The following is a 25,732-nucleotide window of genomic DNA, read 5'->3' on the forward strand; positions in this document are numbered from 1 at the left end:
TTTTCCCTTGGGAAGCTTGTATTTCCCTACATTCCATTTGGAACATTTGCATTGTTCTTTGATTCAGCTCTTCAGATGATTCACTGATAATAATAATGAGTAATAAAATTACATAATAGTAATTATAGCGTTAAATCATAACTGTTGTATAGGATTGGCTAAAATGGTATGCATGAACACCTGTGTACATCTGTAAGGACAGTTAAACTCTTGCTGGTAATGAATGCATCCTCATCTGACCCCATTTTACAGTTTTTTTTTCAACTGCTTACACACATTTTCAAAACTCTGCCTCTTTTTTTCAAAACTTTACACACAAATCCAAGAAGTGCACACACAAAATGCAAAATGCCTCACATCTCGTGCAAAATGAAGCACTGCATTCAAAATATCACATCAACAAGTGTGAGCTCCTATGTACATTTCTATACGAGATTGAAAGTAATTGGCAGAGAGATGTTGAACAATTCACTGTAAACACGAAAGCACGATTGAAACCAAACTTTTTTCTTTTTTTTACTGTAAGCACTGGTGGTTGTGAATACAGTATTGCACAGTAAGAAAGAAAAGAAATACAGTGTGTAGTGGGACAGAAACAATGGTTGTGTTTGAAAAAGGAAATCAAGATAGTTCCTGTTAGATTTTTGTGTGTTATAGAAAATTGTGTGTTGTGTTTTGCAAAAAGTGTTTTATGAAATTGAAAACTGAGTCGAAGGCCAAAATTAGTGTGGTTTTGCAGATTTGGTGTGTGGTTCTGGTGTTTGAGTGTCAGGTTTCAGAAATTGTGTGACAAACAAGGATTATGTAAGCAGTTGAAAAAACTGTAGATGTTCTGTCTGTAATCAGTTGACACATTCAGCTAGAGTAAAATTATTGTAGTCATGTCATTAAAGACCATTGCTTTCTTTAAGGTATTTGAAAGGTATTTTAGCATGTTTTGCTTCCCAGGAAATACATGAGCTGATAAAATCTATACCTCGAATGCATTGTATGGTTGTTCTTGGATAAAGTGTCTGACAAATGCTCAAATGTAAGCATACAGCACTTGTGTATTTTCGAAACAAAACATGAAATTTTGAAGCCTGAGGTCTATAATCTAATGTAATGGCTAAAACAATGGCTAAAATGATTTATGTCATCTGCTTGACGTTGAACAAAATGCTTTTTCTGTCATGCCAACAGTAGTAGATTAAACCTACTTTTTTGGAGTGTCATTTTTCTGGGTGAAGTTACTGACGCACAGATAACGCATCCAGCCACACCTGTGTTCACCTGAACATGTCCTAAAGCTTTAGTTTACAGGAACATAAAGGATAAAACTGTGATTCCTGAGGGTATTGTCTTCTTTAAAAGTCTATCTGTGTGTACCTGCCAAAAGACAGGGGAGTGGCTCAATATAAAAACCTACCCAGGAGTCCTGTGGAAACTTGCCTGTCAAAGTAGAAAGAAAATCAGAAAGAAAACGGCAGAAGTCAGGTAACAACATTCATACTGCACAGGTGAAGTTCACAGACAGCTCTTAAGTGGACTTTATCCAACATCCAGACAGCCAAAATCATTCTCTTCAGATTATCAACAATCAAAGGTAAAACACATTTACATCAAATATATTTTTCTTTTTATAAAAGAGAAAATATAAATGAACTATAATAAGTTGTTTTAGTTAGCATATGTAATTAAGAAAAAATCCTTTTGTATTTATATGTAATTATTTTCTTATATGATTATAACCAGCTGTTGCTCTCCTGAATTACGTTTATTTATAAATCTGATGCAAACAATCAGATTTCTTTGTATCTTGGTTTGGTGCGGGGTTGCACCGGACTTGAACGATTGGAAACCATATTAAAACACCTTTATGATTTTAATGATAAGTTAAGGGTGCATTTCATTATTTATGAGATATTTTAAATGTTTAATTGTTTTATTCTAAACTTCACAGTAGATGTGGGAAAGAAGTTGGTCTAAAATCTTAACTAATTATGTATTCAGTTCTGAAAAGCTTTGCATGGACAATCACCATTAATAGTTAAAGGCATTATTTGTCTATAGGGAGCATTCACTGCTTTAGCTTTTTCATGTATTGTAGTTTTCACTGAAACAGTAGCTGGCCTTGCGTTTGAAACTGAAGATGTAAGGAGGGTGGGGTGGTGATGAATTGCTTTGCTCTCTCCACTGTAAATATGAGACTAGTTGTACTTGCAAGTTTTTTGTTGGGACAAGTAATTGTCCCTTAGGCATTATTTTTCATTAATGTTACGGGTATGTGCCATTTATAATTACTTTTTGGATATGGTCTGGAATAGATTCTTGCCCTGGAATTTGAGTAAGAAAGAGAAAAAAAATCCTTTTTTTTTTTTTTTAAGTGTGCTCACATTTCTTGTTAAAACTTGTTTTGAAAGACATTTAGTCCTATACATTAAAACTCTTTATCATCATGTAAATGCAACTTATTCTGTCATTTCACATAGCAATATATCATAAATCAAGTTTAACTGATTAAATACTAAAAATGAAAAAATATGTATCGCAGATTCGCAGGCAGCTCTTTTCATCAAGTACTTTCCCACAGTTCAGCTGTATACAAACACCTTGAAGCTCCATTAATTAGTCATTAATTTTCATAACTTCTATAAGCATGGTTAGATCTATGGCTAGACTGATTCTGCTTTATATCACGCTGATTTTAATGATCTGTAATGTTTTTTTACATTTATTTAGCATGGAATGGATGATTTAAGGAAACAAAGAGAGTATTCAGGAGGGAGTTCAGGAGACAGAGGTAAGGATGCTTGATCAGGTCACTCACTTTTGTTCTTGCCCTGAGTTAGAGTGTATTTAATTAATTGCTGTGAATCTGCACCAAAATCATTTGTGAAGATCTTTTTATTGAGAAGGCTGTGCCATCTAGTGGTTCATAATGTTACTGAGAAGCTTGACCATTACATTGATGAAGCGGGACAGTTTTATTCAGTGGTATTTATCCATATGTTTTTGAAATTCAAAGCAAGAACTGTTCACATTTACAAGACATGTATTCTGAAAACACAGGTATCTCTGAAACAATCTCTAATACCAGAATTACAGCTTTGCCTCCACGTAAGTTACCCGCGGTTCACCTTCCCATGTATATTTTATCTCAGTGTCTATTTTTATTCATATCCAGTGCCTTATTCTTCTACATTTGTGCTTTATGGGAAATTTGTCATACCGTGAATGTAACTTGAGCATCTTTTCAATTTAAGACATTACTGGACATTACTGTAGTTTATTGTGTTTTTAACCCCCAGGAGGCTTCAGTGCATCTGCCAACAAGGGCTTGTTAAGCACCTCTGGGTCTCCTAGCCTGGAGAAGAACATTTTGATTCAAAACAACAGCAGTTCTTTTTTCTCTTCCTGTAAGCCAATAAACCATTTTATATTTCAAATAAACTCATGTATTAACTAAAGACAGAATAAACATTTATAAATTTATAAACTGTCCCTGCTTCTGTGTCTCAGCATCTGTGAGTGTGAGTGCAGGTGGGTTAGGTTCTGGATCAAGGGATTATCTGCTAGAGGAGTCATCTGTGAGTAAGGGCAAAGAGGCAGGTGGTGCTTCTGGAGTTTTTGAGAGTGTCTCTGGATCAGGATCAGGATCAGGATCAGGGCTGAGGGTGAGATCCAGCTCCACTGATGGCATGAGAAGAGCGCAAGACTCCCCTTCGTTTCTGGAGAGGAAAAGCAAAATCACTTATTCACGTCGTTATGATGGTTAGTCACAGCTGAGAAACTTTAAACACAATCATTTTTGTTTGTGTTTGTTTTCTCAGTCCTTCTTAATTTTATTAACATGTAATTTTTAAACTTCAGGAAGCTCAAGTGAAAGCTCATCCCCAGAGATGAAAAGAAAAGACTATAGTAAGACCCTCAGCAACATTAAAATGATTAAGAGCATTTTTATATGATTGAGATTAGAAATATCAGCTTTTGTTTCATTGCTCTGTTTCCAGGTTCAACTAGAGGAAGAAGTCAAAGCAGAGGTGAGATTATTTACACTAATGCAAATATATAAATTAGCTTACTTTGCATAGGTCATTTTTGATAACTATATTTATTGTCCAGTACTATTATCTTTATAACATTTTTACTACTTTCAAAAGGCCAGTAGTCCAAAACCCTGCCAACTACAGACATGTCAGCAAACCTGAACGCAATAATTCACAGGGAGTATTTATGATTGTCCCACTCCTCAATAAGGCAGTAGGGACAGTTCATCATTGAATTACCAAGCACATCTTTGATTTAGGCCTGATATTCTTTCATTATCAGAAATGCATTACACAACTGTTTGATTCTGATTCGTCAATTGAAGCATTCAGCTGTCGAATATTTCTGAGAAATTACTATTATCCATGTTGAAACATATTTCCTACTCGTGTTCTGTCTTTCAGCAGTCTTTTCTAGTAAGTTAATGAAACAATTTTCACTCAAATCACTTTCCCATGTCTATGTACAGCCATGGCCAGAAGTATTGGCACAGTGACATAAATTTTGTGTTTCATAAAGTTTGCTGCTTCAGTTGTGGTGTTGATTCACATTGCACATTGTTTCTAGATTATTATGCAGAGTTATCAGATGCATTTTAAATAATTGCAAAAAGCTTAATTGGCAAAAAAAAAAAAAAAAAAAAAAAAAAAAAACTTAACACAAAAACCCAAATTTCACAGGGACAAAATGACCAGCTAACATCATTTTACTAATCATTTTACTAATGACTCCCAACTCCTGTGAGGACTTCAGATGACAAAAAAATCTGAATCAACATGCACCAATGCTACATTTTCTATATATTGTAATCATTGCATTCACAACTTACTTCAATGAGCTCATTTTTTCTCATTACTTGGACACAAGTCACCTCTGATAACAGATCACTGTAAATTGTAAGACACATGCATATTCTGCAAAGCTGCTTTTAAATTATGTGTATTGTAAAAAGCATTATACAAAGAAATGTGAACTGAATTGAATTAATCATATCATCAGCATATGGGAAAGTGTGAACAAGTACTAGTCAGAAGAAATCACTATAATTCTGATTGGATTATAGAGCAGACTTATTGCTTGAAATTAGAGAAGTGCTTCCAATCATTGTCTTCTTGTGTTAGCAATGGTTACCTTCAAAGAAATGCATTGCTTTGCATCAAAATAGCCTCACATGCAAAGAAATTGCTGCAGAGAATATTGCACCTGAAAGAACCGTTTTTACCCAATCTTCAAAAACATCACGGAGAGAGGTTCAACTGCAGTGAAGAAGGCTTCAGGACGTCCCAGAGTGTCCAGCTAGTGCCAGGACTGTCTCATCCTGAGGAGTCGGCTACAGAATCGTATCACCACCAGTGTAGAGCTTGCTCAATATTGGCAGCATGTGGGTGAGAGTGCATCTGCACGCACAGCGAGGCCAAGACTTTTGGACAACAGCCTGGTGTCAAGAAGGGCAGCAAAGAAGCCACTTCTCTCCTAGAAAAACATAAAGGATAGACTGAAATTCTGTAGGAAGAAGCTGACGACTGGTGCAAGAAGACTAATAGAAGATATTTTTTGTTATGAAGCCTCCTTCTGACTGTTTGGGACATCTGGAAAAATCGATTGTCCAGAGAAGAAAAGGTGAACACTACCATGTGTGGAGTTGTTTTTCATCCAAGGAAGTGGGCTCTCTCACAATTCTGCCCAAAAACTCCACCGTGCAACACACCCTGCAAAAGCAACTTCTCCCAGTGATCCAGTAGCAATTTGTTGATGATCCGTGCATTTTCCAGCATGATGGAGCACCATGTCACAATGCAAAAGTGATAATGAAGGAGATCATTACATTGAAATTTTGGATCCATGGCCAGGCAACTCCCCGAATCTTAATCCCATAGGATAGAAGAACCTCAGGATTTGTCCCAGAAGCAGATGTCCAGCATGCCAAAGTGAATTGCAGAGGTTATGAAGAAGAAGGGTCAACACTGTAAATACTGACTCTGCAGAATGTTTTTGCCAATAAAAGCCTTTAAAATTTATGAAATGTTTATCATTGTTTTCTAGTATACCCTAAAAACGTGGAAAAATAATCTACAAATACTGAAACAGCAAACTTTGCAAAACACAAATTTATGTTGCTGCCAATACTTTTGGCCACGACTATTTTTATTCATTTGAAAAGCAGCAGTCTAATAAGCTTTATAATGTAATTATAATGTCATTACCGTGAAATAAACACTGAAGGACACCGACACGATGTTCAGTGTGTCTCAACACTTAGTTTGTGGGACATTACTGATCAGTTCCATATTTTAAATACATATGTGCTAAATGTATGTGTTAGTGCTGAAATAATGACTGACAAGACAATAATGTTCAAAATTCAAACATTTTTCATCTCTCTTTCTGTGTTTCTGTTTTAGAGACGGAAATCAGGACCAGACTGCAAAGTGCATCTCCCTCTACTAGATGTATGTTATCCATTTCTCTTTAATTCGATTGTCTTAGGAAATAAAGATGTGGCACTCAACAATAATTAAATTGTATAAAAAACACTCAAAAGAAGTGAAATGAAATGAGAAATGTATAAAATTCGCTTTTGAAAAACAAGTTAACAAATGGATTGAATAAGTTTTCCCCAGATGCTCAAGGAAAAAGCTCAGAAAATATTTTGTTTTGTTCAAAAATAAGAGAGTGCAAGTAAACGCATGTTTAGACATGAGGTTGTGACTAATTCAGTGCTGTTGCTATAGGGACTGAGCTGGATGATGTGAAGAAGCTGTTGAAGGGATCGCGCTCCGCCAGCGTCAGCCCCACACGATCTCTCTCCTCCTCCCCTCTGCCTATACCTCGCAAGGCCACCACCTTAGACACCAAGATCTCCACCAAACAAGGTAATGAAAGCTCAGGCTAATCAGGCAGTAAAGCTTGATTAAACTGCAAGATATCATTGTATTTAACACTCCTACTACACCTATGGTGTGCAGAGCCCATTTATTTTCCTGCACAAATAAAATCCAAATTCCTCAGTTCATCCGCATGCATAGAGATCTTGTGTTCATTTCCAAAGCGTTAAGGCCTCCTTTCAATTTTCTCAGTCGAGCAATATGACACCACTCTTCTCGACGCTGACCTTGCCTCGTACACATGGAACGCCTCCACACTGCCCTCTACCGTCTCCACTGGTGCTGCTTACGACTTCCACAGCAACACCAACAACATGTCAAATGGAGCTTCGCTTGTCAGCAGCACATCACCATCCTCCTTATCAGGTCTGCACTGATGTTGACCTGATAATACAAAGGATTAAATAAGTCATTAATCTTGTACACATCAAAACATTCATTTGAAAACAGAGTCCTCTAGCAGACATACAATGGTTTTTCTTGATTTGCAGTGTATGGCTTCCACAACAATTTAGCTCCTGCTCCTGCTCCTGCTCCTGCTCCTACTCCTGCTAGTGCAGTTCTAACTTCGAGTGGAGTTAACACACACTCAGGTATCCTCTGAGGCATATAATATTAAATAATTGTAATGACATTAGAAGCCAATAACATTCCTTGTAAGCATGTGTATTTGTGTATTTTATAGGATATGGAGTGCAGAAGAATTATTCGACAAGTCCCAACAGCACTCTTGCTGTTAGCACAGGCGTCTCCACTGCAGGTGATTGTTATATTCACTCTGTTTGACGGGGCTCAACAATAAGGATGGTCCAGGGTCAATATGAGAGAGTTTTGGGACAGTTGACAGAATCGTCAGTTGCTCTTTCAGGCCAATGTTTCTCACTGTATTTTATAAACAAATGTGTTTATTAATTTTAGTTGGATCATTTAAAGATATTTTCTCAAAGCCGAAACCTCACATATGATTTGGTTTGAACTGTATTATTCTGGGTAAAGAAATCCTATGAAATTTATAAATATAATTTATATAGACATACACTAGCATTCAAAAGTTTGGGTCAGTTATAAGGTTTTTCATGTTTTTGAAAGAAGTCTCTTATATTCAACAAGGCTGCATTTATTTGATAAAAATACAGTAATATTGTGAAATATTATTACAATTTAAATTAATTGTTTTATGTTTTTTAAATGTAAATTATTCCTGTGATGGCAAAGTGATGGCTGCATTTTCAGCATCCATTACTCCAGTCTTCAGTGTCACATGCATGATTCTTCAGAAAAAAATTCATTTTTTCCCCCTAAGTTCAGAAAAAGAAATTTTGAGCTATATCTTGTAAAAAGTTTTTATTGTCACGTTTGATCAATTTTATGGAGGACCAAATTACTCAAAATGAAATAATTAAATAAATAATGAATTCAATAAAAGAACAATTTAATGGAACAGTTTATTCTGAAATAATTAATTAATTTAATTATTAATGAAATTATTAAATAAATCAATAAATAAATGTATCTATTTATTTTGTAAAATTCCATGAAAACACAACATTTATTGTTTAATATATTTCACAATATCCTCTTTTAGCCAATTAGCGCCAAGCACCGCCCACTGCTTGTTGATTGGCATTTGTGAAACGTCCTCTATTATTATGAAAAGAATCTTTGGGAAAATCATGCTTTGGAAATGCATGATTTGTCAAATATGTGTCATTCATAAAAAAAAAAAAGCAGCATATTATTATGAAAAACAGCTTTTTTGAAAAAGCACATTTAATTATGAAAAAATGCATATTTAAACACAATAATAGTGTGTGAAAGAGGATATTGTGAAATATATTAAACAATAAATGTTGTGTTTTTATGGAATTTTACAAAATAAATAGATAAATTTATTTATTGATTTATTTAATAATTGAACTAATAATTAAATTAATTAATTATTTAATTATTTAAGAATAAACTGTTACATTAAATTGTTGTTTTATTGAATTCATTATTTATTTAATTATTTCATTTTGAGTAATTTGGTCCTCCATACAATTTAACTTAATCATATGTTTTAATGTTTTCAGGACACGTAAAAATCATTGCTTGTAGCTAATCACTGTGTCCTTTCAAGCGACTGGTAAAAGAAGGTGGCAAAGAGATACTTGATATTTAATCATGATTATTTATTTGTTTCTGTGTGTATTTTTTAGGATATGGAGTGCAGAAGAATTATTCCTCAAGCCCCAACTGCACTCTTGTTGTTAGCACAGGCGTCTGCGCTGCAGGTGATTGTTATAATCACTCAGTAAAGGATTTATAGTTACTGTAGTTCTCAAAAGACGTAACCATTGTCACATTATAAACATAAAGACTTTTGTGTCACATTTAGGACCTGGTACAAGGACCCATAATGAGAATGTGTCAAAGAGATACCTGACGCTGGAGAAAGAGAACATTCCATTGAAGAGAGAGACTGACGAATTTATCCTGACCAAAGACAGTGGCAAGCAGTTTACCAACAGCGCCCCCAATGGGGCAGCAGGTATACACAAGACTGAACGTTGCATTTGATGTTTTAGAGATTTAATTAAAAATTGAAATACAACGACTGATGTTTCGAACTACGCTAACACTACACATTGATTTACCTGATTGATTTTAAAGGGTCATATTCAGATGTTTCATTGAAGAAGGAAACTATGATGACCAGCTATTCTGAAAGTTCTCCTGTGAAGTCTAGCTCTGGCGCACATTGTAAGGGACTTTTCATGTATCATTAATATGTTTAATATAAAATTAATATGTATTTTTAAAATAAACAACTTCATCACAAAACATTTTTACCCCTCCAAAGATGGGACAACATCAGTGTCAACAAAAGATAAAGCTACTTATGCAGGTAATTTTTTTTTATTTGAGAAACTACATAGAGTATACAGTCATACTGTATAAAACTCACCTTAGTCTTGATATGTGTGTCCTGTCAGAGATTCATAAGGCTAAGCTTGAGGATGAGGATGACTGTAAGTGTGGAGGGGGTCTTTGTGGATGTGGGCCAAACTGCTGTTCCTGGTGGAAGTGGCTGCTGGGTTTTTTGCTCAGCCTCCTGCTGCTCCTCGGCCTTCTGTTTGGACTCATTGCTTTATGTAAGATTTGAATGTCTAGATTAGAAACTTACAAAGTTAACATATGTGCTGTTGCATATAGTCTTCTAATATGTTGCTAATCTCTTTTCCTTGAAGCTGAGGAGGTAAAGAAACTAAAGTCTCGTGTCAGCGCTCTTGAGGGAATATCCTCCTCCATGAATGGTCGCACAAGTCGCCTGTCTGCTTCTATTGATGACATTGACAGATATAAAGAAGCTGAAAGTAAAGCAGCATATGTTAATTCACTGGATTCTGCAGTTTATTCGGACAATTCTGTACTGCAGAGAAATGTACAGCAAATACTGAAAGCAGAGATGCAGTCTGAAGCCATGAAAGGTGAAAACAGTTCTGCTTAAACACACACATAAAAATCTAAACGTACATTTTGTAGAAATTTTCACACGCATATATTTTTGATTATTAAATGTATTTATCTGCATACTTGTGCATACATTCAATACAAATAATAATATAAATGTTTGTTGTGTATCTAGCGTTCCTTGCTTCTTCAGTTAAAGCTGAAAGAGGACTTCCAGGGCCTAAAGGTACATCAGATATTCAGTTTTTACCGAGCACTCATTACAGAAAACTTAATTTATACTTTCTATTGAGATTTAATAGTGAGTAACCTGCTTTCCCATCACTATCACAATCACACCTTTTCTCTTTTCACCACTTTCAGGTGACATTGGATCTCCAGGAACGAAGGGTTTGTGCAATTTTAAAACTGGCTATCTGCAAATTCAGTTAACTGTTTATCTGTTTATTTTGATATGCCTACAGTCATAAATATAAAATGATTCAAACTTGTTTTTCAGGAGACAATGGTTTTCCAGGGCTGCCAGGTAAGAATAATGCTTGGTCTTCTAGTAGAACTAAAGTCTTAAAAGTTGCGCTACAATCAGAATTTATTGTTTTTTGATTTGTAACTATAGGTCCACCAGGAATGCCAGGACATCCAGGACGGGAAGGACAAAAAGGGGATAAAGGGAGTGCAGGTACCTGAAACATTACACAACACTTTTGTTTTCTGGAAAATCATTCATGCTCGTCGTGTTTAAATCTACAATTACTTGAACATTTAAGGCTTAGATGTTCAGGTTTAGAGGTACAGTCCATAAATGCTGCAGAAAACAGATGCTAATGCTGTAGCACTAACAAATAGCTTTAAATAAAGTAAGTACTCCCACACTCCTTCCTCCAATCAGTTTGCAGCCTAGTTCCTTGCTACATTTAAGAAACATCTAAGACACATCTTTACTGTGAACACTTGAATCAGTTCTGTTAATGCAGAACTTCCTCTTCCTCTTTCTGAAAAAAGAATGAACCTTTTCTAGATGTTGCCTCATTGAAATTTGTATGCTAAAGTTGTAAACTAAAATGTATGTGACAGGTGAACATGGTGCTGAAGGTCCACCAGGATTCAGGGGAAGAGATGGTCAACCTGGAGCCCGTGGAGAGCCAGGACCCCCTGGAGCCGGAGAGAAGGGTGAAAGGGGTAAGATACTGCTTTTGAGAATTTGAAACATGATCTTAGCATTCAATCTTTAGTACTTAATTCATTTACAGTTTAAGTTCTCATACACAACATACTACTGTTTTGATCATTTTTACAATGTGTTTGTGTATCTGTTTGTTCTCTAGGTATTCCTGGATCTCCTGGTCAAGTTGGTCCACCTGGGCCTAAAGGTCAATACAAAACACAATTTCTATTATTATTTTTATTGTTGTTGTATTTGGGGCATAAAGGCTGAAACTTATTTTATTCAGTGATGTTATAGCTGTACAGAATGGTTGTGAGTCATTGTGCAAATGCTTTGGCATGAATATACTCTTTTTGTCTGTTTTTCAACAGGTGCTAGTGGTTTACATGGTAATCAACTCTTTCTTTAAAATATTTTAGTGGCATTATGTATTTGTTTTTGTCATATAATGACATTACATGTGAAAAACACTTTTTGTGCAGGTGAACAAGGCCCTCAAGGCTTCAGAGGTGAACCCGGTCTTGCCGGGCCTAAAGGTGTGTAGTTCAATAAATACTTGGTGCATTTTCATAAAACAATAGGCCTACATAAAATCGTAATGCTTATAGATTAAAAAAAAAATTCTTTACAGGTGATAGAGGATCTCCTGGTCCACCTGGAAGTAAAGGTTTGTAACCAATTATATGTCATCCTAACATTACCAATGTATTAATATAGTCGATATTCGTGAATTCAAGAAAATGATTTGTGTGTTGTATCAGGTGATCATGGTGACAGAGGAGACAATGGATTGCCAGGTATGTATGTTTAGACTGAGTCGTATCAAAGAACTTGATTCATTTGTGCCATGTTCACAAATATTTGATTCAGTCTTAAACCATTGTATCCTTCATCAGGTATTCCTGGTGCTGCAGGACGACAGGGACCAGCTGGTGAGAAAGGATCTAAAGGAGCAGCAGGTGATTCTTCTCTAGAAACAGATGCAAACTTGAGATATTTGGCTTTTTGCCATTTTATTGTTAGAACAGAAAGAAAACAGACATAGGAAGTGATAGAGAAGATTGTTTATTGGGAATGGCAAATTTCTAAATATCAGAGACAAAGGTTGCCTGTATATGGTATATAATCGCTACTATGCGTAAAGTCCAACATCTGACAGAGCTGAATTTCTAACTGTCAACTCAACACCAGACATCAAATCTCTAAAAACATTATTGTATTTTCAGTATGTGGGGTGCAAGCTATAGAAAACAAAATTGCACTACCATTCAAACTTTGTGGTCAGTAAGATTTTTTAAAAGAAATGAATACTTTAGCAAGGATGCATTAAATTGATCAAAAGTGACAGTAAATACTTGAACATTATTACCAAAAATTATATTATCAAATAAATGCTACTTTTTTTTTTTTAAACCTTCTGTTCATCAAAGAATCCTGAAAAATGTATACCGTTTTCCACAAAAATATTTAGTAGCACAACTGTGTTCAACATTGAGTAGTGGCTGTCTCAAATAGATAGAAAAGGAAATCCATGAAAAATGTCTAGAAATTGTTTGTTAGCTAAAGCGATTTTCCAATAAAAAACATCACTACATATTACTTTATTGTATATTTATTTACACTTAGTTGCAAATGTTGTCATTAATGCAAATGTTGGATTGACGTAAAATTGATCCCCAGATAGTAATTCTGTCATTTCATACTAGGGACTCAAGGAGCTGATGGTGAAAAGGGCCAAAGAGGTGAGTGGCATTTTCAGAATTTGATGATTTCAAACCAAAGAATGCTTTTCACAACTTTATGTACCTATATCTGCATATTTATTTTAATCTGGATGGTTTTGTTCATATTTAGGTGAGCCAGGCTCAATTGGTTTGCCAGGAATCAGAGGACCACCTGGGCCACCCGGTGATGCTGGGCAACCAGGTATAAAAGCATGTAGAAAAACATGATCCTCATTATGAGAAAATTATGTCAAACCGCATGGTTATAGCACAGTCCCCGCTAGAAATTTTACTTTCCCAGAACATTCTCAGGACGTCCCCACTGGTGTTAAGGACGTTGCCTAGTAACGTTTCCTGTACGTTCAGAGACGGTCATGATGTGGAGTTCTTTTAAGGTTTGGGGGACGTTATTTGGTGGACCTTCAGGGAACATTCAAGACATTCTCTGTACATTTAGGGAACCATATTTTATTTGGAATTGTTCTCAGAACGTCCCTGCTGCCTTTATCAAAAAATTGAATTGAAAATTAGAGCTAATCTGACTAACAAAAGTTCAAACAAAAACTATTTTTTCTTAAATGTCTTAAAAAAAGCTCTTTACAGGTAATTCCTGGATTAATATTATGAAACTTTTTCTTTAAAATGCAAATCTCTTGCAGTAAATCATTAGCTGACAACAGCACATGCATGAACTAATGTAACTGCTGTATCACAGCATCAGCAACTACAGTTACTGTCTTTAAACAAAGTAACATGCAGCAGAACATCAGTGTTTGTGGATCATCACTGACTGAAGCACAGGCTCTACTCTCCAGCACAATGGTGACCTCACAAAACTCAGATAACAGAAACAACATTAAACACAGATCTCTACATCTTCACTTATTACAAGCCACTCTGACTTTATTTCTCCAATTGTTTTAACTGTGTGCTTCTAAAGCACATTTGTTACAAAAACTAATTATGAGAAAAAAATCTGATCAAATCAATTTGGTTGCTCGTTGTTGATGATTTTATCATCATACAGTGGCCTTATTCACTGATCTCTTTCTTTCATGTTGTTGTAGTCCTCTGATAATGCATAAAATCCTGTCCTGCTTTGATATTTTGAAAGTTTTTGTCATTATGCAGAAATTATTCAGACAGGATCATGTAGATTCACACAGACATCAAGATTCAGCATATGAACCTCAACAATGGTGACAAAATTTTCAGATAAACAGATCAACTCTGAGCATCACAAAACAAGCTACTAAAGTCACAAAAAAGATTTTTGTTTATTGTCACCATTGTTGAGGATCATACATTGATTCATGATATCTGTGTGAGTCTAAAAGACACTGCTCAAAACTCTGTATAATGAATAAAAAAAAAAAACGCATAAAAAAAAGAAAGAAAATAACTATTAATGCAAAACTAGCTTCTCGAGAGAATCAGTGAATCATGATCACTAAATAACCAAATTCATCTGATCAGACTTGCTCTTGCATTTTTTGCTATAACAAGCATGTTTTGGAAACACAGTTAAAGCAACCAGAGAAAATCTGATGTTAAAATGTCATGAATCAAGAGCCCATCTAAAGCAAATACCCACCTCCATGACGGTGACTTCAAACTTTATTATTTTCTATAAACCACCCATGTAGAAGGCGACGTTCTCATGACCTTGCGCAACGTTGCCTAAAAGTTCTCTAAAGGTGACGAAAATTCTGAACCTTTACAGAACATTCGGGACGTTCCTAAAACGTCCTCTTTTGGTAATGAAAGTGCTGCAGTTCAAGGTTCCTTATATGACTTTAGGGGGCATTCCATTTTGGTTAATTTTATGGTCACATAAGAACGTTACAATGAGGATATTTGGGACATTAACTGAACATTCCCACATGGTCCTCTGTTGGTCATTTAATAACGTTCCCGATATGAGTTTAGGGGGACGTTCTGTTTTGGTTATTTTATGGTCGTGCGAGAATGTTACAAAGAGGACATTTGGGAAGTTATCAGAGCGTCCTATAGTAATAGTACCCTAAACAGAACGTCCTGAATGTTCCCTGAAGGTCCACCAAATAATGTTCCCCAAACCTTAAAAGAACTCCACATCGTGACCGTTGACCTTCAGGGAACATTCAGGACGTTCTGTGAATGTTTACCATTTGATAATATGAACTCAAATGGCTACAGTTTGATAGAATGGTAGAATAAGTGCATTAAGTTTGATTGTCTGTTTTTTCTACTGTTCTCTTTGAATCAGGAACTCCAGGGATTCAAGGACCTCCAGGTAACCTGTCACTTGAACTACATTATTTTCTCTACCTAAGTTATGCGTTATATTTTTGTGCAGTTTAGATTGTTATAATTTATCTCAACTATGTATGAAGCTATAATGTGATCATGGTTTATTTTCTTTTTTCATAGGTCTACCTGGCAATCCTGGTCAGCCTGGAGCTAAAGGTGATTATGTGATGACATCAGTATTAGTGAAATACACTATAGGATCAAAGTTTAGCTGCTTTTTGAAGTCTTCTATTTTGTCTTATTATTGGACGTTAGAATCATATAGGTACAACGATGCACATCGATGTCCTAATAAATAATCTGAAAATGTTCACAGGTGAGACTGGTGAGGCTGGAAGAGTGATCAACGCAGGTAAGATTAGTGAAGCATTAAAGTACATTTAACAGTTCACTGTGCACTGCAGTGTTGTGAACTTAAACTGAGAGTTTTTATCTCAAGTTCAAAATTGCTTGATTTTGCAGCAGGTTCTAGCTCAGTGGCAATCCCAGGACCGCCTGGAATCCCTGGTCCTCCTGGCCCACCTGGACCTCCAGGAATATCAGGTATGCTCATAATCATAAACTGTTAAAAACAACTAAACTAAACCCAAATTAAAAATCCAGTCAAATCAACCTACATAAATTTGTGTATATTTTGAAAATCCAACAAATGACATATACTTGAATTATTTACACTGTTTAGATACAACTATATATTTATAATTTGACTTTATGGTACATCTGTTTTGTGATGCTAGGTCCCACTGGCCCTGCTGGACATCCTGGTCAGCCTGGTAAAATTGCATTTTGTATTTGGTGTTGCTATTTAACATTATATATGAATTAAATATAAATCATACTCAAATGACTTTCCATGCATCCATCCATCCACCTTTTTTGTGCAGGTCTTAAAGGTAATAAGGGAGATCAAGGAGAACCGGGTATTGTTGTGAACACTGGCGAGACTTTGTTTGCAACGCGTTCAGAAAGTAAGTCTTTATTTTAAAGATCTAATTTAAACACTAGTAGCTTGTAGAAATGCATTAACATAATGCTTGTGTCTGTCATTTTTAGGACAGTATGGTGCTGCAAATGGTGCTGTTACTGGGCCACCTGGTCCTCCTGGTCCCCCAGGGCCTCCTGGACGTCCAGGTACATTAACATTATCCATGAAAACTTTCACGATCAACATATGCATTTTTTTGCCACATTAATGAAGTCTGTCAAATTCCAAAGGTCAAAGTTATGAATATGACAAAATACACCAGTGTTTTAAAATGAATTTTCCTTTTCATTTTTAATCTTCAACAGGAGATTCCAGAGTAGGTCCACCAGGCGAACCAGGCTCACCAGGCTCACCAGGTAAGATGACGTGAATGAGTACTTTACACAAAAGATTACATATTTAATTTGATTCATTTCAGTTTTTTGTACTTCTCACACTACTAACTTAATCCTATATTCCTATAGTGGCAAACTTTTCTCAACTCTTTTGTTACTAACTCATAGGATATGGTAGACCTGGTCCTAAAGGAGACAAGGGAGATCCAGGAAACTTTGTGCCTAATTCAGGTTGGATTACAGTATATATCTGGTATCATACTTTATTATAATGTGTTGTGGTTTTTGAAGTCTTAAAGCTTTACAAATGCTGCCTACACAGGAACATTTTTTGCGGGACCACCTGGGCCGCCAGGACCCACAGGGCCTAAAGGAGCGACAGGTGAGTCTTACCTAGAACTGGATTTTTGTTGATTCTACTTGTTAATTTTCTTCCAACAGCCAGTGAAAACTATGAAAATGTGATGTCAAAAAGTAGTTTAACTATTATCAGATATCTAATGATATATATGTAAACTTCAGGTGCCCAAGGTCCAAGAGGATATCAAGGTAAGGCTTTCTTCTCTAACTAGTTGTTCATATGGGTCCCAAGAATTAATATAAACGGTAAAACACATAAAATACACAAATGGACCACCACATGCCTTATAATAGTTCTTTGTTTGCCATTTGTGACATTATTTTTTAGGGGAACCAGGTCAGCCTGGCCTTCCAGGGAGTCCTGGTAGAGTTAGTAAGTTCATTTTTTCTGTTGACAGATTCATTAACATTATGACACTCACGGCAACAGATTTGGTTAATAATGCGTCAGTTTTAATTATATTTTGTGTTCCTGTGTGTTTAGTTGGTTTAGGCACTTAGCTTTACAATACTTCATTTAATTGTTAATTGAAATATTGTATATAGATTATAAAACATCTGACACATAAACAGTTTTTAAGTGTTCATAAAAGCTATAAATAAATATTGAATTAATCTTTTTTTACTTTTTAGTCTCGGAGTATGGTGTCGGTCAAGGGCAACCTGGTCCTCCAGGGCCTCCTGGACCACCTGGACGAGAGGGCCGTAAAGGTAAAAAACTTGAATAATGATAAGGAGATGTTGTATTCAGGTATATTAATATCTACAGTACAATAATTTTTTTAATAATTTTCTCAGGGGATCCTGGAGTACCAGGTTTATCATACCAAGGAGAGTCAAGAGGTAAATCTTAATACGATGTACTATATAGATATTAAAGGAATAGTTCAACCAAAATGTAAATGTTGTCATCAGTTACTCACCCTCATGTCAGACTTTTATTCATCTTTGAAACACAAATTAGGATATTTTTAATATTCTCTCATCCTTTTTATTTTTGGGTGAACTAATCATTAAGCTATTCGTTTGTTGAACCAGAGTCTTCACTTCTTTAGTAAATAACTTGTAAATGCCTAGTTCTGTCACAAAACTCTAGATGGCACAGTCTGATGGGTCCCTAACGCAAGCTGGTGATATTTACGGCACTAATACTTGACACAAGCTGACTGGTTCATGCCACATCTGCAGCCAATGAGCTTGCTTGCTCAACATTTAAATAGCTGGTTACCATTCACTATAGCAGTTTGCAGCGTGCTTTCAGAGTTCGTCTAAAACCCTTCACCTTCCCCAGCTCCACCTGTATAGATCTGCTATGGGTAATTGATATATGCTATTTGTGCAGCAGCAGCATGTCTACATACTCACAGCAGTGTATCTGCATATGTACGGTATTGGCAGTAGCAATTCCTGTACTTGTTCTGCAGCAGCAATTCAGCAGCAGCGTAGCAGATCTATTCCACCAAAACCAAATAAGCAGCATTGTCATATCCATTACCATGCTAAAAATATTCCAAGAGTTGTCATGATAGAACTGAGCATTTTGTGGGCTGACACCAGAGATAAAATCATGTTCATTGATATAAACTTTAAAAAGTGTGGGATACCTCAGTTTGGAAAAATATAATGGACCCACAGGAGCTGTTTGGGAATAACACTAATCTCCAATAGCACCATTATTGAATTAGTAGATGAGTTTCCCAAAGCAAAACAATGTAGTAACTCTACATTATCTCTTCTCATTGCCATCAGTATCAGGAGCAGTTGCAGTCGGGCCACAGGGACGGCCTGGTCCTCCAGGACCTCCTGGACCACCCGGTGCTCCCGGTCATTCCAGTGGATCCCATTCTGCCTCAGACTATCGTCGTTACATCATGGAGTATATGCAAAGTGAGTTCTTGTTTATTTAGATGTTCACACTCCTACTCCTAAAGGTTATTTCCTCATGAATGTGTGATGTTCTTTCCACAGGTGACAGCATGAGGCAGCATTTGTCTAGCATTCAGGGGCCACAAGGTCCACCAGGTCCACCTGGGGCTTCAGTGTCTGTAGAGGACGTGGCATCTCGGGTCATCGCTTACATTCAGCGTAAGTTAAGATGTAATCTTTGTAGTTTAAAATGTATGTGTGTCTCTTGCTGCATTTGTAGTAAAATATATACTTTTGTTTCAGGCTCTGGAATCAGTGGTAGCAGTATTAGCCAAGGTGCTCAAGGTCCTCCAGGACTTCCTGGCCCTCCTGGCCCACCTGGAAGTATAACTGCTGACTACATCATTTCTCTTTTACAGAGTGAGTAAACCATGTCAGATCCACTTGTGTATAAACAGCCTCTTGAATCCTGAATCTGAGAATTGACCCAGTGACTTTCTTGTGCTCAGGAGAAGATGTGAGGCGTTATGTGGCTGGCCCTCCAGGACCACCAGGTTCACCGGGGATTAGTCCTAGTAGCTTTAACGCACAGGAAGTGGCAAACTATGCCATCAGAATAATGAATGGTATGTCTTGAACCCAAAATCTGTGTTAAAGCTGCATTAGATTGAATTCTGTAGGTCTAATGGCATTTGTGAATTTGTTTTTAGAGCAGGGGATTACAGGCAGACCTGGACTACCAGGCCCTCCTGGCCCACCTGGCCAGGCAGGTGCTACTTACAGCGAAATAACTGCTCTGATTCAGAGTATGTGAATCTTTTTAAAATGTCCTTTTTTACTTTTCAAATTTTTCAAATTAATTCTTCATTATGTGTTTTACAACAGTGCATGCACATGCAAAGGGTTTCCTCTTATATTCCCCTTGAATGTGTTTGAAGGGTCAGGGCTTGGGGGAGGCGTTGGACGTCCAGGGCCCCCTGGTCCTCAAGGGATACAGGGACCCCCTGGTCCACCTGGTCCCTCAGGAGGCAGCTCCTCTGGAATCTCGGGTTACAGACTGGAGGACATCCAGCTCTACCTGCAGAGTGAGTCATCCAATTCACTTTATTCTACTGTCTGACGCCCTTTTTACACCTGGTATTAGGATGTTTTCAGTGCTCCAACCACAAACGGTCAGCTGAGATGTATTATCATTTACATGCATTACCGTTTAACATGCATTTTAAATACGTCTCCTGTGAGCACTTCGTGTAGACCCTCCCTTATTATTCCGTCACACTCTACATCACTGCACAAATACTATTGACTTGATCAAGCCATTACGCTGGTTACAAGTACGTGAGAAAGGAAGTGAATGGAAAGGATACGAATTGTAATGGTGACACATAATCCATGTGTTATAACGCTCACATGTTAGTTCAGTCTTTACAGTTGTTTTGGCTTTTCGAACACATTGAGTGTCTACACTAAGAAAGCAGTCCAGTCATGTGTTTTTGGAACCAGTTGAAAGTGGACAAGCTCAAAATATTTTTGACCACATTACTCGTGATTAACGTTGCCCACTTGTGATTGGATCGACAAAAATGCATCTTAACACCAGTCATATATATATCTATATCTATATATATATATATACCTGCAATATTACAAAAAATAATTATGTGATTCTTTGGTATTTAGAGTCTGGTTTTAGGGGACCTCCTGGCCTACCTGGCCCACCAGGACCCCAGGGTCCTCCAGGTGACACTAGGGGCCTTGTACCATATACAGGATCTTCTGCACGAGAACAGATCCGTGCTGAGCTGCAGGAGTACTTGAACAGTGAGTGTCACTCACCACACGCTCTAATCTGGAAACTGACACCTCAGTGTAACTTTATATTAGACACATTCACTTGGTGGATGTTTGACTGATTTAACAAGTGATCTCACTCCATTCTATATTCTCAAAGTTGCATGTATGATTTGTTGAACTGCACACGCCCCAGATTTGTTTCATCAGTTGCTGCAAACTCATGGTTGACTGCCACATCAATAAATAGTTTCATATTTTTTTTAGGTGACACTATGAGGCGCTATATTCAGAGTGCCCCTGGGCCTCCCGGACCCCCTGGCCAGAAGGGTGAACGTGGTGAACCTGGACTCAGTTATCAGAATCCCAGAACTCAGTACCGCTATGGCACTGAGATCACTGAACCAGTGGACTACTCCAATGTTGCAATAAAAGTGACTGATTATATTAAAAGTGAGTACAGTAACATTTAAGTCCTGTGCACCACAGATATATTCATAAAAAAGCAGTGAAAGTAACTTAAAGTTGTCTTTCTGAAAGAAATAGCCACACATACAATGTAGCAAAAGAATAGTTATAGTTTTAGGTAAGCTGGTCACAAGTGCTGATACAAGTGACTGTCTTTCAAGGAAGCCATTCAATCATTGATTTAGTCGATTAGTTCTATTCTCTTAGTACTTCTGAATAATTACTTCACAACCATTTAAAATGTATGTTCTATATAGTATGAATGTAATTCAAATGTTCTATATTTGTCATGTGACCTACCAGTGTCGGTTGTGTCACTTCGCTGCCATTTACAAATCCTCTCCCGTGGCCTTATGGGATAGTGAATTGTCCATTGGATGCACACTTCAAAGCTGACACAAGGCTGCAACCATGACTTGAACATTGGGGAGGGCAAAACCCATTGGCAATACAGAAAAATAAATTTATTTTAAAGTAATACATTTTAACTATGCAAATATTTTTATTTTCAAAATATGCACTCTTGTTTGCCTAATATGCCTAAAAAAGCTGTTAATGTTTTTTTTGGTCCCGTCACATTCAATTATGAATTACATGAATCATGTAAATGATACCATACATTTTCAATTCAGAACTGCAAAATTAGAAAAAAGTCAAATCACTGGATATTACTGTCATTTACCATTTGTATCATAAAAAGTTATCATATAGTAAATGTTTACTTACTTACATCATACCTCACTCCAACATTAAAACTGAAGCGTTGTGCTGGAATTCATGCACGACTTCAGTTAACATTAACAGTCTTTGACTGCTAAAACAGACCATCTTAAAAATGTACAATTTTTTGTCATCCTCACAACAGAGTGTGTTGTGTAATGTAGTGCAGCAGAGAAGCATCAGGAATATCAAATATTTGAGTCCTCCTCAATGTCTAGGTACTTTTTTCCTGCTGTTTTCTGATTACTGTGAATTCAGACACATACTGTTGTTTAGTCAGCTATTTAGTAGGGAAAGATGCATTTTGGATGCAGCTACTGTTTTAGGATTAAGTCATTGAGTCATTCACTTTAAGGGGATCACTTTTCAGCAAAGCACTTTAAAGGAAATCCATCCATTTTTCCAAACCCCTTGTCCCAAGAAGTGTCCTAGCTTTTTGGGCCCTAGTCAGGGAAACACCATGGATGGATGGTCAGTCCATCACAGTGATAATAAGCAATCCCTTGTCAACTCTTTTCCATTAGATCAAGGTCTCCTGCAGGACCTGACAGAGGGATACTGGAGAACACAAGCAGGAGGTATGCAAGGACCCGCTGGGCCTCCAGGTCCTCCTGGCCCACCTGGGTACAGCCGTGTGATTGGTACCTATGGGAATGTGACTGCAGACCTCATGGATTTCTTTAGAAGTTAGTGTCTACTTTTACTCACATACTATCACATACACTTATTATATATTTAATCACCACATTTGGCTTGTATTATTATTTATTTTTGCCAAAACATTGTCTTTTTAGCACACGGGACCATCCCAGGGCCTCCTGGCAGGCCAGGACACAAAGGGGACAGAGGATACCCAGGACCTAAAGGAGACAAAGGTACCTGTCATCATTGATATAGCTATTCTGGACAAAATCAAACAGGAAATCAGCTGAAGTGCTGCCTGATTAAACATGAAAGTGAAGAGCTGTGAATATGAAGCTGTATGGTTTGTATGTGATCTACAGGGGAAACAGGAAGCTCAGGGATACCCGGCCTCCCGGGGCAAAGAGGACCAGAGGGACCAAGGGGAGAAAAGGGTGAAAAAGGTTAGAATAGTATACTTGGTTTCTCATATTTCCTAGTATGATGTTAAAATATTCAACGATATTAGCATCTAAAAATCATCAAATGATGACGTATTTTAAGGCAGCACTGGATCCAGCAGTCACTCTGACATGTATCTATCTCCATATTGAACTTTAGGTGATATCCAGACTGGTAGATGGAAACGGGCCACTGGTGTGTAAGGGTTCAAGCTTTTGCAGCAGCACACTTTTGTGGATGCACTGACAGCAAAAAGTAATCTTTTAGAAGATAAATGCATAAACTAGCCTCTCTTTATGAAGTAACACAGTCTAGAGGCTTGTTTGGTTTCTATTTTATCACGCTATACAGTTTTATAACCAATGCATGCAATATATTTCATACATTCAAAACAATTTTCAGCTTTACTAGTGTGGATTTAAGACATCTTAAGAGATCATCTTAATCTTCATTATTATACATTTAGCACTTGAAATGTACTTTTTACCCAATAGTGGACTTTGTAATTGCCTTTATTTTATATTTTTTTATGGTTTTTGTATCATATAAATCTTGTCTATGGTGATGTTTTGCATTGCAAACACAAAAATCAGTAACGGATGATACACCAAAAAGAAAAAAGGAAAAAAAGTATCTTAAGCACCTTAGATTTTTTAGACCATGTGCTGTAACATGACTCACTATACAAGAGCCACTGAATGTTTAACAAAGAACAGAGCATGATTTTACACCTACCCAATATGAACCCAAACTGCAACATGTTTAGAAAAAAAAAACCACACCAATAAAATCAAAGAAAATACAATGAGTTTTATTTACAGTATATCAATGGACAAGTGTTTCGATACATAAATTGACCTCAAAAATGCATCAGATATTCCATCAAAGTGCTGCAAGAGGTTAAGGTCACTGTTCAGCAGTATGACACTAGGATATCAGCCCCTTCTCTCTGTCTCTGGACAAATATCCTGATTTGTAATGCACCGTTTGTGCAAATGTCAACTTTTAAAACCTGTCTGTGTAAAATGCATCATCTGTTCAAAGAGTTCATGTCTCTGGTTAAGTACAGCATTTGGGATTTCTCTCAGCATGCAAAAAGTATATGAGCACAGCATGTCATATTATGGCTAAGATACAGATGTGTGATTTCTTGCACGAAACGTTATCAAAAATAGAGCTTGAATCAGATGAAAAGTCCTCAGCAACAGTAAGAAAAGTTCATGTCTTCCCACTGAAACACTTTTGCAGACTGCAATGGACTATTCAAAATGCTGCTCTACATTTGACTATCAAAAGTACGTGTCCTTCAATAAAAAGAAAACCTAAAATTAAGATAAACAATGTAATGTGCAAGTTTATATTCCCCATATATTTTGATCAAACAGGAAAAAGAACTAATAAAAACTTTCAAATTCATTTAAATCCATAAATAACTTTAACTCTATATATGAAACATTCAAGAAGGCAAACACTGCCCTATTCTCCTTCAAATACGTGAAATTAATTTGTTCATAAAAAAATAAACTTGGCTACTCTGAACCACAAAGTGACATGCCAAATGAGAAATGACATCATCGCATACAAATATTTGGGCACAATTTCCTTCGTAATGCACTAAAGAGATCACTACTGCATATGTTCAATTTGTTTTAAAGTGTGCAATGTCATCTTACGGGTTACATTCCTTGACTGTAAATATCTTTAACCATAAAGCAAACATTAAAAGTTAAAAAGCGTAGTTTGTTTTAAAAGTAACTTTGCATGGACATTAAAAACAGAATAGGCCAAACTCACAGGAGGATACAAAAATGCAACATATAACAGCTGATACAAGACCATAACAGCACTGAAGCTTAAATTAGTTAAGTGTAACAGTGACTAGAGTGTCCACGTGTTTAAATGTGATCTCTCAACATTTAAGTTGGATTTTCTGTCTGTGATCTTATGTTTGTTATGAGCTTTTCATCATGTGACCCTTATTAAGGCTGTTTTATGAATGTATTCCACAAAGACAAGATGATATTGCCTGAGTGTATTTGCACTAATGTCTTAAAGCACAAATTAACATGACCAGAAGACAACATACAGAAAACTAAAATGTTAATCCATTGGATTCAACGTGGCAAAAAGCATGTCAAGGTAATGCATAAGGTTTCTCCTTCATTACTGTAAGCTTTCCAACCCCATGCATCTATTCTGATCTCATACCTTTGAAAGGACAATGGGCTCTTGACTAGAACAGCACTTCCTCGCTTTAGATAAAGCTCAGTGGTGAAGGTTAAGAGCCGGAGGAGTGGACACTGGGAATAGGGTAGAATTTAGAGACTCTGCTTTGGGTGGTGGGATTGAGGCATTCAGACTCTCCGCTCATTTTAAAGAAGACTTCTTGTTCTTGCAGTTTACGTGTGAACTCTTCCTCCAGAGCCTAAGAGAGAGCAGGAGAGAGTCATACAAAAAGAGTCCTACTCAAAATATACGAGATAGCATATTATCATTCCAGAATACTATGAGCTCAGACTTTATTTGAATATTTTCTTCTATTTTTTAATAATATAATATTTAAATGTAAATGAGTA

The 25,732-nt window shown here is 36.6% G+C and overlaps 2 protein-coding genes across 5 annotated transcripts in view; one reads left to right on the forward strand and one right to left on the reverse strand.

Annotated features, from left to right (window-relative positions):
- Positions 1-1,417: 1,417 nt before the first annotated feature.
- On the forward strand, positions 1,418-23,961 carry col17a1b (collagen, type XVII, alpha 1b). Of its 2 annotated transcripts, none has more exons than XM_048204860.1 (57): positions 1,418-1,585; positions 2,722-2,782; positions 3,052-3,099; positions 3,291-3,398; positions 3,502-3,753; positions 3,853-3,900; positions 3,993-4,022; positions 6,432-6,479; positions 6,762-6,902; positions 7,107-7,280; positions 7,406-7,507; positions 7,600-7,674; positions 9,113-9,187; positions 9,292-9,444; positions 9,567-9,656; positions 9,757-9,801; positions 9,890-10,048; positions 10,145-10,384; positions 10,543-10,593; positions 10,731-10,757; positions 10,867-10,893; positions 10,984-11,046; positions 11,442-11,546; positions 11,693-11,737; positions 11,904-11,921; positions 12,015-12,068; positions 12,164-12,199; positions 12,294-12,329; positions 12,429-12,491; positions 13,239-13,274; positions 13,387-13,458; positions 15,505-15,531; positions 15,669-15,704; positions 15,865-15,900; positions 16,011-16,091; positions 16,286-16,321; positions 16,433-16,516; positions 16,602-16,679; positions 16,839-16,889; positions 17,037-17,099; positions 17,191-17,250; positions 17,391-17,417; positions 17,557-17,601; positions 17,862-17,939; positions 18,027-18,071; positions 18,978-19,115; positions 19,197-19,313; positions 19,398-19,514; positions 19,604-19,720; positions 19,805-19,900; positions 20,033-20,179; positions 20,775-20,915; positions 21,153-21,338; positions 22,598-22,759; positions 22,868-22,948; positions 23,078-23,158; positions 23,316-23,961. In XM_048204860.1, the coding sequence occupies exons 2-57, from the start codon at positions 2,728-2,730 to the stop codon at positions 23,357-23,359; spliced, it is 4,650 nt and encodes a 1,549-aa protein (XP_048060817.1). In that variant the 5' UTR covers positions 1,418-1,585; positions 2,722-2,727; the 3' UTR covers positions 23,360-23,961. The 2 variants fall into 2 exon arrangements, with proteins under 2 accessions (XP_048060817.1, XP_048060818.1); XM_048204861.1 differs by having other exon boundaries at positions 16,839-16,880.
- The window catches only part of slka (STE20-like kinase a), a 29,636-nt gene continuing 27,850 nt past the window's right edge, over positions 23,947-25,732 (reverse strand). For all 3 annotated transcript variants that reach the window (XM_048204864.1, XM_048204863.1, XM_048204865.1), the window contains one exon: positions 23,947-25,581. In XM_048204864.1, coding sequence (XP_048060821.1) covers positions 25,435-25,581 — 147 coding nt within the window. In that variant the 3' untranslated portion in view covers positions 23,947-25,434. The remainder of the gene's footprint in view (positions 25,582-25,732) is intronic.

Source organism: Megalobrama amblycephala, linkage group LG10, assembly GCF_018812025.1.
Source record: "Megalobrama amblycephala isolate DHTTF-2021 linkage group LG10, ASM1881202v1, whole genome shotgun sequence".
NCBI classification, from domain to species: Eukaryota; Metazoa; Chordata; class Actinopteri; order Cypriniformes; family Xenocyprididae; genus Megalobrama; species Megalobrama amblycephala.

Excerpts from the sequence above, each read along its gene's own strand:
- col17a1b (XM_048204860.1), top strand. The coding sequence starts at position 2,728 with ATGGATGATTTAAGGAAACAAAGAGAGTATTCAGGAGGGAGTTCAGGA. Across the intron at positions 3,399-3,501 it reads CAGTTCTTTTTTCTCTTCCT|CATCTGTGAGTGTGAGTGCA; the intron begins GTAAGCCAATAA and ends TCTGTGTCTCAG. Across the intron at positions 19,314-19,397 it reads GGTCATCGCTTACATTCAGC|GCTCTGGAATCAGTGGTAGC; the intron begins GTAAGTTAAGAT and ends CTTTTGTTTCAG.